Raw genomic sequence first — 16,371 nt, 5'->3', positions numbered from 1 at the left:
GACTACAGATTAATTGACTATATAAAGATATTTTAAAGTCCAAATGATTCATTGATTAGTCTGGAAGCAATCGTCCCTTGCAGCCCTCATTTATACGTTATGTCAAGAAGGTCTATTTCTTTAGATTTAGGTATTCAAAATATATGCAGATCTAATTGCAACATTTGAACTGATTTTGGTTAAATGTGGTTAATGGTCCGTGTGAAGAGCAGAAGAGCATCTCTGAACCCGTTGGCTATCGTCTCAGATCGTTTTAACTTGTTTTAAATAACAAATACTCTTAACTGAGGGTAAACTGGTGTCTTGTGATACAATCAGGTCGTAGACATTGTCTCTCAACTCCAACTTATTCTTGCGTCTGACGTTGCTTGTCGGACTGTAAACAATGATATCGCCAAATTATAGTAATCTGAAGTATTTGCAGTTTTTGAATTATTGTTATTATGTTAGAACATTATGTTAATCAGAATTTATGGTACCACTTTACAATAAGACTACCCTTATAAAGGGTTTACGAATAGTTTGTAATTCATTTATTAATTAGGTTGTGAACACTTTATAAATCATTAATAAGCTTTTATAAGACATGAGATAAACAGGGCAACTGTGACCGGTTGCTTGCCAAATAGTGAGCCCACATTTATCTGTACTGCTAAGCCTTATATTGGCTACCATAGCTTACTTCGTCTTCTTCATCAGCCAGCATCCTTGGTATCTGTTGTTCACTGAGTTGATTCTCGCTAAGTAGCCAATATAAGGCTTAGTCATCATGCCAAATAGTGAGCCTGTGTTGATGGATGAAAACTATGTTAGAACTGGTTTATAAATGGTTCTTAATGATTAATAAAGTGTGTACAACCTAATTCATAACCTAATTATAAACCCTTTATGAATCCTTTATAAGGGTAGTCTTATTGTAAAGTGGTATCGAATTTATAAATACAATTTCCAACTTCAGCATTTTGAGAAGTTATTTTGTCAGCTTTTTTCTCATTATGTTGTCATTTTATATATATATATATATATATATATATATGAGGAACTCATTTGCTGTTTACTGCAGTGATCGTAATGTGAGAACTGTTGAGAAATTATTGAAATGGTTTTAAAGTAATGTGTTCCTTTAAAAGAAAATTGAAGGTATTTTTCTGTGGAAGGGTAAAGTCTAAACAGTTATCGCCTTCCTGACCTTCCCTGCTACCTTGGCGCCGCAGGACTGGATTCATGGGACAGAAAAACACTGCAGCAGCCATGCCGCCTGCATTTAAAGTGTTAGTCTTTGATGCCTCTAAACCTGAATTTGTAGTATTTTTCCTGCATCTGAAGGAAGGGAGAGGGAGAAGTTCTGGTGGTGCAAAAGACTGCAGGGGTTTTATAATGTATTTTGGATCTGACATGATTTGTTTCGCCTGTTTATTGTTACATTTGTAAAGAGGGGTAACGGGAGAGGGAGGGAGGGAGGAAAGGAAGCGGAAGATTGTTGCTACTGAGGAATTGTCAGTTTGTTGGGAAGAGCTTGGGGCGACTCTCATGGGATTAACTGTATTTGGGAAGGAAGAGGGTGGAGGGGTTTATTATATGTGGGTGCAGCAACTTGCTTTTGTGTTTATGGTTGTGATTGTGTGTTAGTTCACATTAGTGTGTGTGCCGGGGGCGAGTGTGTTGGCAGTGACTGGCGTATATGTCTTTCCTGCTTGTTCTCTATCCCACTCTGTGGATTACGGAGAAGAATGATAAGGAAACGCTGCTCTTGTGACTTTGGGTGTGTGTGTGTGTGGGTGTGATCATGTACATGCTTATGTACCTGCATTATTTTGCGTCATCATGAGTGATTTTCAGTCTATGAATGAAATGTTTCTCATCACAGACAGCAGTAGGAAGTTTGTTGTAAATCTGTGGACATTACAGAGCACAGCAGCAGCAGAGATAGGCTACTGAGCGCACACACACTTCTACATTTAGACTTACAGACATCTATGACCGATATCCACCTCTTTTTATGCATGCTTTCTGAAAAAGAAACACAGAAAAAGCTTGACGAATTGCCAAAAAGGTTTCATAACATATATGCAAAATGCAACAAAATGCAGTGAAAACTGATTCAGCAAATGTATGATGACGTACGTTCCCCCTGTGACTTGCATAACAATAATGTGGACGAATGTGCCTATTTAAAATATTTTTTATTTCCCAGTTGAATGCATTCTTTAAATAAAAGCTAAATGTATTCAAGGTTTTAATGTTTGAGATTTAAGATAAGATAATATACCCTTTCAGCACCTTACCCCCAATTATTTCCCACTGTCTACTGCTTTCTAATCTTCTCTTCACACGTTGACTATGTTCCAAAACACCTTGAATTGAGGCTTTCAAAACAATCTCTCCGAGTCTGATAAAGAGAGTTTTTCTCTGTGATTCACCATCTGATATCATGTTTGTGTTCTCCTTCAGCTCCAGGAGAAGACTCAGTCGCAGTGTTCTTGTTTGCTACTGGTGTCCGAGGACAACCACCAGCTTTTCTGCCAGGTACACACACACACACACACACACACACACACACACACACACACACACACACACACACACACACACACACACACACACACACACACACACACACACACACACACACACACACACACACACACACACACACAAATAAATGCCCTCTGCCATATTAATGATGACTCAGATAACTAAACCGTGACCTTTGACCTCTGTGACCTTTAGGTTGTTGGAGACAAAGTCCTGGAGGAGGAAATCAGCTTCCCGGTGAGAAAACAAACAAATTAATTACTCACATATATTCATTTCATCTTTTCACATGACCTACATCTTTGCCTTTTTTGATCATTTTGTGTTATTCGTTCACTGTGTAGTAAATAAGGCCTGCATTTAGTAAGTGGCATAATCATTCACTTGTGTTTCTAAACCATGGAGGCCATTAGATGGTGTCATAGGGAGTGTTGTTGCCATTGTGTTGTTACCCTGGGTTGTTTTGACTGACAACGGAAGACACCCCTAACAAATATAATCTTTTATAATCCCTGGCAGGGGTTGTAATTAAGACATTTGCACAAGTAATCGCTTCTTTGGGTGCTTACAGTCCCCTTTCCCTGGTTGTGGTGCAGACAAAGCATTTTGAACATGGTTTTCCATTATGGTGCAGAAAAAAAGCATGTACTCAGGCTAAATGATGTGTGAAATCTCAACAGTAATTGGAGCAGAGAGATATCTGGACAAGAGAAAACACACCCTTGTTGGGTTAATTATGCTATTTTAACAAGGGAGGTAATAGACTTCGCTCTGAATAAACAAGCTTTATTTATATCTCCAGGGGCTCACTCAGCAATCCTGGTTTCTTTCTGTCTCCGGCTCTCATTACACACATTTCCTTTATCTCTCTCTCTCTCGTTTTCTCTCCTCTCTCCAGCTGATGTTTGGACGCTTTGGTCAGGTTGTCGAGAAGAAGAAGTCCATCACTCTTCAAGACATCAGTGCCGTAAGGAGACATTTCCTTTCTGTCCATCTTTCTTACTTATCCATTCACACATTTTGCCTTTGTATTAACCTTATTGTTCTCTCTCATTCTCTCAGGAGGAGCGGAGGCAGCTGTCCAGCATGTTGGGCTGTGATATCTCCTCCATGCTTTGTGTCCCTGTGGTCAGCAGGGCGACTGGTCAGGTGGTGGCGTTAGCGTGCGCCTTCAACAAGCAGAATGGGCAAAGGTATGCAAGACAAACTGTTCACACAGTAAGCTATGACCTACACCAAGGAGATTATGTCATTATTGGTTGATCTGAATGAATGGGGGATACACTATTGTCTTTCCCCTTTTGTTAAGACTATAAGAGGCATTTGTGCGGCATTCATGTGGTTTTGGAATAATTGGAGAGAAAAAATGGTTCCCCACACGCCAATGCCACCTATCAAAGGATCTGAGTGTTAAAATACAACACATCTTCTTTGTGTCGTCCAAGTTACGCACTGAAAATTGAAAGAAGGATTTGCCTTGGCAGAAGTTACCGCTCCCCGAGTTCCATCTTAATTACATTCTGTTATCATTGGATCAAATTGAACCATTTCATGCAGAGTGTGTTCAAATGTGTTTATTAGGATAATAGCATAAAGCTCCTCCGGCTAACCTTTAAAACTACAGTACTTTATCAACTGATGCTTATTGCTGACGTATATTCAAAATGCTGGGATGTCAGCCAGAAGATTATTTGGATTTTCATAATTCCTGAAGCACTGATTCAAAGTGGACACACATATTTATCTAACAGCGGCTTACAGTATGCTAATGTAATCTGTCCATCTATTCATACATCCATACGTCACCATCTCCATGTCAAGCTGCATACATTTCTACTTATCTAATTATAGAAATGTCTGCTGATTTCTGATTAATTCATATATTTTATCTTCTTTTTCCCACAATCATACACACACTCACACTGAGGCTCACTCACACCCAAATACAGGACAATCCCTCCTATTTCCATTCTCTCTCTCTCTCTCTCTCTCTCTCTCTCTCTTCTCTCTCTCTCTCTCTCTCTCTCTTCTCTCTCTCTCTCTCTCTCTCTCTCTCTCTCTCTCTCTCTCTCTCTCTCTCTCTCTCTCTCTCTCTCTCTCTCTCTCTCTCGACTAAGACAGATGAGAGGGGATCATGTCCTATAATTTCCCCCTCTGCCGGTGGCACTGATGACAGAGCTGGCATCTCATTACCATAGTAACAGCAGCAGGATTATGGTGGCAACTGTGCCTAAAATGTGATACATTTATCCTTCGCTGTGAGCGCAGTCATACAGATTTTAGTCGAGACATTTATCTCAAAGATACATCCCCTCATTATATAGATTGCATATTTATATGCAGAGTAACTTGTCTCAGCCTGGCAACCTAAACATGTAAATCAGCCTGGTGCCCTAGGAAACACACGTGAACAGTTATATAGGAATCAGACCCTTTTACAATTTCAGAGTCACATGTTTTCATGATAACCCTGCACCCTGAGTGTAAAAATGTCAGGACATTCAGTATACTGGAACTTGCCATATAACAGAGACAATCAATGCTGCTTGGTGCTCAAATGTGAAAGCTGATTGAAAATGAAAATGTTGACAATATAATATCATCCCAGAGAATTAAACATTTTTGGTGTTTCTGCTGTTTAAATGTCTTCTGATGCTAATTCAAAAACTGCTCTATAGGGATGCACTACACTATTTGTTTTCTCTTTGTCATGTTTCTCTTTCATAACATAATGCAACCCTGTGTTGCATAATGACAATAGAAAATACTTGAAAAAGGCCAATACCAGTTGAGGTAGATGTTGAAATTTGGCGGAAATGTTCGGAAGGCCATGTCGATTGCCTGTTGGATTTATTTCTGAGGCAGGGTTTTGTTTTGTTTGTACCCTTTGAGAAACTGCAGCCAACCCCATGGCAGCTTCACACAAGAGCAAACAGGTCACACACATTTTCCTAACAATGTTGTTCACAAATACCATTTTGTTGTGGGCTTTTGTGTCCAACTTTCTTTGGAAACCTGCTGGTTCTCACACTAGCTGCGTAAATATAGACTACTGCAAATAACTAGCTGGTACCACAGAAAATTATTTTCCAGCTTGATTTACAAGACTGATAAGTATTGAGAGTGCGACCCCAAATGCCCTTAGATTGAGCTTCCCAGGCCTTTTTTCAGTCTCGGCTTAAATCATGCCTCCCCCGCTAGGATTCCTGGGAAAGAGTAAAAGAATAAACCCTCAAGCTACACACTGCTCGGCACATCCACACAATACTACTACTGCCCTCTGTAGGCAAAGGAAGATAACTGCAGGAAATTACCAACATCACTGCAGATAATTTCATTCATCAGTCTTCATTTGCCTGCATGTCATTTCATTTAAAGACTCACAGTCCCATTCAGCACCTGCAGGAAACCAGAGTTTGCTTATGCTAGTACTGAACGTGTTTTTTTTTTACCCCAAGATGATAAAACATCCAAAGATATCACATTTATATGATATATATAAATAGATAAAACTGAAAAGGCATCACAGCCTCATTTTAAAGAAGCCAGAACAAAAAAATAATTAAAGCTTTTGCTTGAAAAACGCTCCATAATCACAATTTCTCTAGATTGAAAAGGTAATTTACCATTTCTGCTACACATGTTGAAAACTTTTAAATATGTATTAATAACAGGGTACCTTGCTAGCTGAGGGGTTACAACACATGCAACATTATTGCAATGTTCGATTGCAGCCTCTTCTCTCCCATTTCCAGTCCATCTCTACACTGTCAGATAAATTAATATTAATATAAACAAGGGATCATAAAAAGTATTTATATTAAGAAAATCAAAAGTATTTTGCGTCCTGAAGTAAATATTCAAGCTAAGTGTGTGTGTGTTCCCTGCCACAGACACACAGAGGCAGATGAGCACGCGATCCAGCACTGTTTCTGCTACACTTCAACGGTCCTCACTTCAACTTTGGCCTTCCAGAAAGAACAGAAACTCAAAGTGGACTGCCAGGTACTGCACATGCCCACACACTCACTCACCCACCCATACACACATTATATATGCCTTCATAAATATGCATGAAGTTAAAGAGCTTTCCGTGTCCCCTGTTTCTTCACCCAGGCACTCTTACAAGTGGCCAAAAATCTCTTCACACACTTGGGTAAGTTCTGCCTGTCTCTGTATGTGAAGAAAGAACGTTGTAGCATCATTTGCTTTAATGGCCCATATTTAAGTGATCGCCCAGTGAAACGAATGGGGCATGTAATTGTATGTGACACTACCGAAAAGGTGATTACACCCATTATCATAACCATAAAATCAAAAGGGCATTGAAAGTGATGGCTCCACCTCTCTATCCTGTAATTATACTGAGTCATTTAGATTTATACCTAACGGTAAGCACCAACTGCACAATAAGTCATTGATGATTCATCGTGATTGCAGGTGCAAAGAATTTATCCACCGGTACAGCAAATTGCCCTCTCACTGTACCCAACCGCTGATTACAAAAGCTCTTATCATCTTGTACCGCTGCTCACTGTATGATCTCTGTTTGTGTCTATCTGGGCTTTGCTTTTATTCCTTTAATATCCTCCGCTTTCCTTTTGTTTCCTCTCTCACCCACTCTCTCCCTCTCTCTCCTTTCAGATGATGTGTCAGTGCTGTTACAGGAAATTGTAGCGGAGGCCAGGAACCTCAGTGATGCCGAAATGTAAGACCTCTGATTCATCTTCAAAGGGATGTTTCAATGTGTGTGTGTGTGTGTGTGTGTGTGTGTGTGTGTGTGTGTGTGTGTGTGTGTGTGTGTGTGTGTGTGTGTGTGTGTGTGTGTGTGTGTGTGTGTGTGTGTGTGTGTGTGTGTGTGTGTGTGTGTGTGTGTGTGTGTGTGTGTGTGAAAGAGTGTGTGTGTGCATAGTGTGAATGTCTTCATCTCCATTTAAAAAGACTATCTCTGCAATTTGTTCTTAAGCGTCTTGCCGCATTTGAATAAAGTACAAAATGACCTGAGATTAAACAAGATAGAACATTCTCATTTTCTCCGCTTTGCTTCATTCTCCGTCCCACCTCTAACTCTGTCTCGTTGTCTTTCTGTTTCTCCAGCTGTTCTGTGTTCCTGCTGGACCGAGTCAGTCATGAGTTGGTGGCTAAGGTGTTTGACGGAGGCGTGGTCAGTGACGAGGAGGTGAGACACACGTGCACACACACAGACAGGTGCATGTGTCTTTCCTGTGACCTTTTAGAGGAGAGATATAATGTCTTTATTAGTGAGATGGCAGTCAAGATAGACAGGATGCGATGGAACGGAGAAATAGGGAATGACATTCAACAAAGGTCCCCATCCGGACTGGAATGCAGGATGTCGTTAGCGTCTTTTGTTGAGCATAACCTGTCTGGCTGTACTGTCAACAATCAATTAAAAGCAATCGTGTAAAAGAAGCAAAGTGTCTCCTGATGACATAAGCAATGTGTTTGTGTGTGTGTGTGTGTGTGTGTGTGTGTGTGTGTGTGTGTGTGTGTGTGTGTGTGTGTGTGTGTGTGTGTGTGTGTGTGTGTGTGTGTGTGTGTGTGTGTGTGTGTGTGTGTGGGTGTGTGTGTGTGTGTGTGTGTGTGTGTGTGGGTGTGTGTGGGTGTGTGTGTGTGCAGAATGAGTTTCGTATTCCAGCAGATCAGGGTATTGCCGGTCACGTGGCGACCACAGGTCAGATCTTGAACATTAAGGACGCGTACTCCCATCCTCTCTTCTACCGCGGTGTGGACGACAGCACCGGCTTCAAGACTCGCAATATCCTCTGCTTCCCCATTAAAGATGAGAGCAATGGTAGCAACAATGACTTATACACACACAAACAAACACACACACACTCTTCCACCTAACATACAAAAAAGTCACGCATTCTAAACTTTGTCATCAAACTGGAATATCTGTAAATCCCCTTTTATACAAGCTAATAAGAAGAAAACTAATTTAAACAATACCATTAATTGGGAACTTGTGCACACAAAATGTCAAGGAAAAAAAGTAAAAATCATAATTATCCAAATAATCAGAAAATACATCAATATATAGGTAGGTTGTAGTTAACATGTTGAATTGCCAAAATGTCATTATTCTAGGTTAAAAGTTTAATATAAAAAACATTCAGCTACTCTTGGACAGTCTTTTCAAGCAACTCGGTACATCATAACTAAATCTTTTTCTACTGTTCTTTTACAACATTTGGCAACATCTGTTATCTTGAATTGGAGTTATCTGCCCAGTTACCCCTGAGGAGTCCAATTAAGCCCTAATAATGAAAGAGTGAGGCTGCTGATAATATAATAAAGTATCAGATTCTTTTTCCCTTTTAAGAAACGATGCTACATTTCCACAAAGACTCTCTCTCTCTCAGAATAGCACAAAGAGTTGTTACATAATTTTCTTTGCTCCTAAATGTTAAAGTGCTGAAGAGGCAACTATCCTCAGTTCCATACGTTTCCATACTTAGACATCTTTAGAAAACTCTTTGATCACGCTCCCGACTTTCGTGCTCCCGACTTCTTGCTGTATCTACGCAGATTGACTTTAGATGCTCTGTGATATGTCTCTGTATAGAAAACTTTCCGATTGAGAGGTACAATTCAGATTTTTCTTTTGTGCAATTGGGTTCAGCTGCAGTGTCTAATCAATTTAAATTAGTGGCTCTATTTTTATTCAACGTCTGTTCTGCACTTTTGACCTCCTTGCCTTATTTTCCACTCTCTTCATCACCAACTCTCTCAATTCACAACCTCACTGTACATCCCACCTTTATTTTCCTCTTCATCTGTACTTCTCTCTTCTTCTCTTTTCTTTGAATCCTCATCTGTTAGAGGTGATTGGAGTCGCTGAGTTGGTGAATAAAATGAACGGGCCGTGGTTCAACCGCTTCGACGAGGACCTTGCCATGGCTTTCTCCATCTACTGTGGTATCAGCCTCGCTCATGTAAGTCTCTTCTCCGGCTGAAAGAACTGACACTCTATTCATTTTACATTTACTGCTCCGGCTTGTTCAATAGGCAACGACATCAGGTCATGGACAAGGCATTAAATAGTTTGTATTAAAGTCATATGCTGCCTTTCACTTGTTTTGTATATGAGGAAACAGATACGTCATGCTATTAAGCAAGCTTATTAAGCATTGAGTACATCTACTACACATTTACATATTAATTAACAACCCAAACGTCTGAGTTCATGGAAGACAGCTTCTATCACTTTTTTTTTATTATCTCAGCCATTTAAAAGTGAATTAATGCAGCATTTCTAAGTTACACATTCTTCTTCATACCCATTGTAAACAATCCTAGCTCATTATCTCCGCTTGGTTTTGATCAATAGCTCACAAAATCAATGTAATGTATAATATTGTAATCTCTGCAAGTTTCACAATAGTAACCCTTAATTAAATGTGACTGTGCGAGAGGAATTAAGGAAAAGTTTCTACAATAGGCTTTCACACTAGTGTACTAAGAGTCCCTTTCTCCTTAAAAGAGTGATAGGTCTTTTGTGAGTGCTGTCAGAGAGATCAATCCTGTCTGGGAAAATGGGATCAATTCAGTGGGAGCAAAACACTCATTCAAGGCGGAGCAGAGCAAAGCCTCCGGGGAAATTTTAAGAGATTCAGTTTGTGATGGAGCTGAGTGGCTTCTATGGCGTAGTTCAGAGGCACTCACTGCTGCAAACCCATTAACACACATTCAGACACGCTGGTGTATGCAGCCCATGAAGACGATGATGAAGATGGGCTGTCATGATACGTTTTTTAAAGTTTGCATTGATTTCTTATCCTTTGCAAGTATCACAATAATCCAATATTTATTATCTCGATTAAAACACGTTTTCATTCGCTGTTAAGCGTGTTTGCCGATAAAACTTTTTCATCATATTTGTCATTGCTGCATTTTCTTACCAGAACGTAGTGGAAATGTTGATTAAAAATGATTCAACTGGATTTATTTATCTTCCCTTTAAAGAATGCCGATAAGCAGTCACACTTGATTTGAGTAATTTAAAGGATTTACATCTGATTTCACATAATGTGCCAAAAGAAAGGCACTGCATTAAATATAGAGATAAAGAAGAGACGATAGAGAAAGGAAGGAGGGACGGAAGTCTGAAGGAAAGAAGGAAGGAGGAAAGGAAGTAAGGAAAGAAGGATGGTAGGAAAAGAAGAGCTGATAGTCATAGTACAGCAGTGATGAGCATTTCTGTTCCACCTTCATATTTAGCAGCTCTTGCAGTGTCCTCTGAATAACTGCAGATACTCAATGGTTTATCTATAAACTGTAAAGATATTTAATATGAAAGCGTATTGCCTTCAAGGCAGCTCGTTAATATATATATTATTAATCAATGGTGTACAGTATGCTGTGACCGGTATCTAAAGGTTCAGCTGGATGATCTATAACAAGCAGGAGACAACGTTTTGACCGCTGCTTTTCTTAAGATATTCTTACAAATATTTGAAAAACTAGTGACAAAGTATTTTAAATTATGCTCTTATGAATGCCATAGATCGAGTTTACCCAGTGCTATTTTTCAAAATTGAGAAAAAGGAGAAAAATGATTAGAGTTCTTGCTTGCTGTATCTGAACTGTGCATCGTACAGTAGCCTGTAATATGTGACATAACTGTTGGTTTATTATCAAATTGTTTATTTCTTTAGTCTCTGCTCTACAAGAGAGTCCATGAAGCTCAGTTCAGATCCCACCTGGCCAATGAGATGATGATGTACCATATGAAGGTAAAATCACTATTGTGCATCTCACTTACTCTCGCTCAGAGGCGTGTTTTATTTACTGACACTGTCCGTATTATTTACCCAATATGATTCAGTATGTGTATGTTGCAGGTTTCAGAGGAAGAGGTTACTAAGCTGCTGGTGACGGGGGTTGAACCCGTGCTGGAGTTCCACCCGTGCTTTGCCGAGTTCACGTACACACCTCGCTCACTCCCTGATGACACCACGCCGCTGGTAAGAGACAGAGGTTCAGAGAAGATGTGAAAAAAGAGAGACAAAGAGAGATTAGATACACAGAGTGGAGGAAGCTCAACGAAACAGAAACATTTGACTGATCCTGTTGTGTGTGTGTCTGCAGGGCATCCTCAGCATGTTTGAAGACATGGGTTTCATCAACACATACAAGATTGACCTGAACACTCTGGCCAGGTCTGACAACTCCATCAATTCATTGACACAATTTAAGATTCTGTGTGTATGAGTGTGTCCTCCAGTTGCTTTCAAATGTTATCTTACCTCATTATTTATTAAGAATACTTCCAGTTTTTGTTTTGTACTAGGTCCTTATTTTCCATCATTATATCACACAAACTTCTTAGATTGTTAAAGTTAAGTGCTTTTAGGTTTGATGTATTCTAATTATCATTGGTGTAATCATCCCGATTGCAGTGAAGCATACAAGATGTAAAAATTAGAAGTTCATACTGAGTGATTACACAGGAGTGTCTCATCACAGTGAAGCTCTACCTAATAAGTAATACTAAATTATTATAATATTAGGGTCAACTTAATATTATTGCTTTCCACGAACTTAATACAATTATGTGTAATCTGTTGACATAATGCATTAGATTAAAATCAACATTTTTTCAGAACGGCTGAATATTTTGGTCAGAATTGATCAGTAGAGTTATAAATTATTTTAATATACCGTTAACTTCAAGTCAAAATCGTTCCTTGCGTTGGGAGGTAGGAACATTTCCCGGTGCAGCGATTCAGCATTTCAGCAAAGTTATAGATTTGTTTAAATTGAAAGTATTAAATAGAACCAAAACAAACCTTGAAGCTGGAAAATAATGAGTTTACATGTGCTAGATGTGGCATGTTGTGTTGTATTTGATAATAAAACTCCTGCTTTGGTGTCAGGTTCTGTTTGATGGTGAAGAAAGGCTACAGGGACCCCCCCTACCACAACTGGATGCACGCCTTCTCTGTCTCACACTTCTGCTACCTGCTCTACAAAAACCTAGGGCTATCCAACTACCTCGAGTAGGTGTAAAACGCTTGGTTACAGAAGTAGCAAAACGCAGTTGTTTTGATCGTTAACCCTCCTTCTCTCTTCTCTTTTTTTTAGGGAAATAGAGATTCTTGCTCTCTTTGTGTCCTGTATGTGCCATGACTTGGATCACCGTGGCACCAACAATTCTTTCCAAGTCGCCTCAGTAAGAGCAGAAATTATGTTTTTGTTTTAGCCTTTTCAGAGGGCTTACAATGAAGCGTTGAAAATGATAAAAAGGGGAAAGGGGTAATGAACCTCCTTAATAGGAAGTGTAGCAGAGCATCACTTTACCTGCAACATAAAAAAGGGCGACTAAAAATGTAAATGTTTTAAGCTCAGGCTTTTAATATCAACAAATAATCATTGTGACGTCAGCGTCTCTCAGTCTGTGAATTCGCCCCACTGAGATACTAGATGTCATTGTGTTATAAAAACATTTCGCACTGCTCCTCTGTAATCATGTTTAACCCTCCAGCACCTAAATGACGCACATACCAGCTCTTATTATGCAACAAAGGTCATCGTTTCAGCAGCTTCTTTTATGATTTTTCTTTTTCAATCTTTCATATTCAAGCTGACAAGTAGAGTTAAAGGATGTTATCAAAGGATGTTGTTTCATTTGAATCAATATAATGTGTATACTGAAAGGATAGTGTTTCATTTGTCTGTCTGTTTCCATTTTCAGCAATCGGTGCTGGCTGCTCTCTACAGCTCAGAGGGATCTGTGATGGAGGTAAACTCACAACCAGTTACATCACAGGGATGTGGGAGAGCTCACTGGAAACAGAGCTCAAACAACATGATGTGCCTGTATACAAATGTATTGTGAAAGGTCATGAATATATTAAGTTGAGAGGTGTTTTTTTGGTCCTTACCATTTACACAAATGAGGAAATCAGAATATGAGAATCACCTCTGAATAAAATGCAGTCAACAATACACTTAATATGACCTCACTTCTAATGAGCGCATTCAATTGTGCAATATGTAGAATTAACCTTTGTAGAATTGTCCTATATTTGTTTGTTGCTTCCATGTTGATGAACTTCAGTATGTGTGATCTACTAATATTGTTTTGTGCTGATACGACACCTAGTGGCCAAACTCAAACTTGATTTCCATGCAGCAGTGATGAGGCACTGGGAGGCATGTAAACTGGTTTTGCTTGTTGTATTGCAACCTGACTTAACATTCCTTCAGAAGCAGCGATTTTAAATGTACTTACTTTCCCCATCATGCTTTATGTGCCTCACAGAGACATCACTTTGCCCAGGCCATCGCCATCCTGAACACTCACGGCTGCAACATCTTTGAGAAGTTCAACAGGAAGGTAAGCTATTCAAATCTGACATTCGCAATTAACAAATGTTTCTTAATTATAATTAAAATGTTCTTAATTCTGCTATCCAGCTATGTGTAAGCTTAAGTAAATGTTGATGTTTTTTTAGGATTATACACGAATGCTGGATTTGATCAGAGACATCATTCTGGCTACAGACCTGGCTCACCACCTACGCATTTTCAAGGACTTGCAGAAGATGGCTGATGGTACGCCTCAGTAGTTCAGTATGCACAGACACATCTCTACTTCTGCTTTAAACTCACAACCATGAAAAGCAAAGGGAGGCTTTGTTCACATATTTGGTGACAACAAACCAAGATTTTTCAATTTCTCCTCAAAAAATATGGGCTGATTTCTTTAGTGAAAAAAATGCCAATTAAATACATGTTAGCAAACAAGTAGAATAACAACAATTGTCATCGTTTTTGGATTAAACAAGTAAATCAATATATGTCCATTTTGACGCAAATAAAACAAGATGGACTGTGACATTATAAACCAATTTCCTCTGCTGGCTCCCTAGTCGACCGAACACAAAAGGCTCATAATGACTCTAGTTTTTCAGTTTTATTTTTCCTGGATCTGAGGGTCAAACTTGCAGCATTCATCACTAACAGTCTTAGTAATCCTATCTTTTTATTGGACTATTTACCCTTTTGAAAAGGCACTTGCTTACTGCACTCTTACATAAAATAATTGACTGTAACCTCCTGGCCAGCAGTTTGCTACGCCTGAATGCAACCAATTATAAGTTATCCTGAGTGAAAGTCTCTTCTGTTGAATCATCGTGTGCTGTTAAAGTAACCCAAGGACATTAAAAGCTTCTAAATGACTTACTGAATGCCTTGCACCACAGTGTGTCACTTGTCAATTATGGATGAAAAATAGTTTAACCCAACACAGAATGGAAATATACAGTATTAAGATACCATTGAAGTATAATTTCTCCCTACCAAATCCACAAATTGCCTTGACCTAACATTCGATGTGGTACATTTTTGAGTACATTAAAATGCAATGAGTTTTGAAAAAATAAATATTAATCAGTTAAATGTCTTAAATCCTACAGAGGTGTGATGAACTCTAGAGTTATTACCAGTGGCTTTCATAAGTTCTTCAAATGTATGTCTGTTAATGCCGTTAAAATAGAGTAACTATTTTGCATGTGTGTGTTTCAGATGGATACGATCCAAAAAACCGCAACCACCGCTCCATGCTGCTGTGCCTCTTGATGACATCGTGTGACCTGTCAGACCAAACTAAGGGCTGGAAAACCACTCGCAAGATTGCTGTCAGTTTATAGTCTCTGTCTACACCAATGTCTATATTTTACATTATAATGTGACATATGTAACCGCACATATAGCTGAGTGTGTTGTTGATGAACTTTAACACAAACAGATTTTTTGCATACGTCCATCTATCATAACTTTAGAGAGTCCTGTTTATGTAAAAGAAAACAATATATGAATCAGAAGGCAGAGTTTTGGTCCTATCCTGTGAACAGCCTTGTATGTGCTTTGTGCTAAACACTTTTACAAATATTCAGCCGTTTGTACAATCATGTATATGTGTCTCAGTCCAGAGATTGTTGTTGTTTTAGTTCAATTATCCTTTTAATGTGAACAATGATTAATATTTAGTAATCAATGTATCACAACTTGCAAATTGCCCTGTCATTTCAAACAGTTTGTTGCAAGTTCATACAAAAAAAGTTTTGATGAAGTGAAAGGACTGCTGTAATGCAGTTTCAGAGCATTTATATCCTGTCACTGTTAGTCATGCTGTATTACTCTATAATGTTATTGCATCTCTTATTTTCAGCAGTGCATTCCTTACATTCTCCATTTCCCAATTACTACACAGTAAATTGATGCCTTTATGTGACAATAAGGATCAGAGATTCTTAGCTGTATTTTTGGAAACAACCTCTCTGTCTATGTACCCTTTATTCTCGATTCTGTGAAACTCCATTTTAGGATTATGCTTAATCTTGGTCTGCCCCCTTTCCAGTAGCAAAACCCCCCTGACCCTTGTCCTAAATCCTAAATCATACACCCTAAACCCTAAATCTCCAAACACCTACAGTACAGCAAATTCACTATAATCCTTTCTCCCAAAACCGGAAGCACATTTCTGTTTAATACAAACTCTGGTCTATTTTGGTCTCAATTGGTACTTTATTTTCTCAATGGCCAGAAAATGATTGGGGATTAACAAAAACGTAATTTCACAAAATAATTAAATGTGATGATGAGAAATGAGAAATGATTCAGCAAAGTCAAATTAAGGTTATATTTGGATCAAATATTGAATACTTGTGTTTATTTTAAAAAACAAACATGTCAACGGAAAATTGGTCTGTCCCTAAAATATATAATTATGGAGGATTCCAGTTGATATTTGCTACTTTATTCTGGGACAATTCATAACTATATTTAATTAAGCTTTACCAACGT

General features: G+C 38.8%; 1 protein-coding gene across 2 annotated transcripts in view; it reads left to right on the top strand.

Moving 5' to 3' along the window:
• LOC117470448 (cGMP-dependent 3',5'-cyclic phosphodiesterase) overlaps nucleotides 1–16,371 on the top strand; it is a 144,183-nt gene that overhangs the window by 122,223 nt on the left and 5,589 nt on the right. For both annotated transcript variants that reach the window (XM_034115225.1, XM_034115226.1), the window contains exons 10-28: nucleotides 2,452–2,526; nucleotides 2,731–2,772; nucleotides 3,434–3,502; nucleotides 3,598–3,728; nucleotides 6,429–6,540; nucleotides 6,652–6,691; nucleotides 7,180–7,243; nucleotides 7,633–7,714; nucleotides 8,176–8,350; nucleotides 9,382–9,494; nucleotides 11,217–11,294; nucleotides 11,403–11,525; nucleotides 11,650–11,720; nucleotides 12,438–12,560; nucleotides 12,646–12,733; nucleotides 13,256–13,303; nucleotides 13,826–13,900; nucleotides 14,019–14,118; nucleotides 15,091–15,203. In XM_034115225.1, the coding sequence (XP_033971116.1) occupies nucleotides 2,452–2,526; nucleotides 2,731–2,772; nucleotides 3,434–3,502; nucleotides 3,598–3,728; nucleotides 6,429–6,540; nucleotides 6,652–6,691; nucleotides 7,180–7,243; nucleotides 7,633–7,714; nucleotides 8,176–8,350; nucleotides 9,382–9,494; nucleotides 11,217–11,294; nucleotides 11,403–11,525; nucleotides 11,650–11,720; nucleotides 12,438–12,560; nucleotides 12,646–12,733; nucleotides 13,256–13,303; nucleotides 13,826–13,900; nucleotides 14,019–14,118; nucleotides 15,091–15,203 (1,722 nt within the window). The remainder of the gene's footprint in view (nucleotides 1–2,451; nucleotides 2,527–2,730; nucleotides 2,773–3,433; nucleotides 3,503–3,597; nucleotides 3,729–6,428; nucleotides 6,541–6,651; nucleotides 6,692–7,179; nucleotides 7,244–7,632; nucleotides 7,715–8,175; nucleotides 8,351–9,381; nucleotides 9,495–11,216; nucleotides 11,295–11,402; nucleotides 11,526–11,649; nucleotides 11,721–12,437; nucleotides 12,561–12,645; nucleotides 12,734–13,255; nucleotides 13,304–13,825; nucleotides 13,901–14,018; nucleotides 14,119–15,090; nucleotides 15,204–16,371) is intronic.

Source organism: Trematomus bernacchii, unplaced genomic scaffold (assembly GCF_902827165.1).
Source record: "Trematomus bernacchii unplaced genomic scaffold, fTreBer1.1, whole genome shotgun sequence".
Classification (NCBI taxonomy): Eukaryota; Metazoa; Chordata; class Actinopteri; order Perciformes; family Nototheniidae; genus Trematomus; species Trematomus bernacchii.
This window is presented reverse-complemented; position numbering and strand designations above follow the sequence as displayed.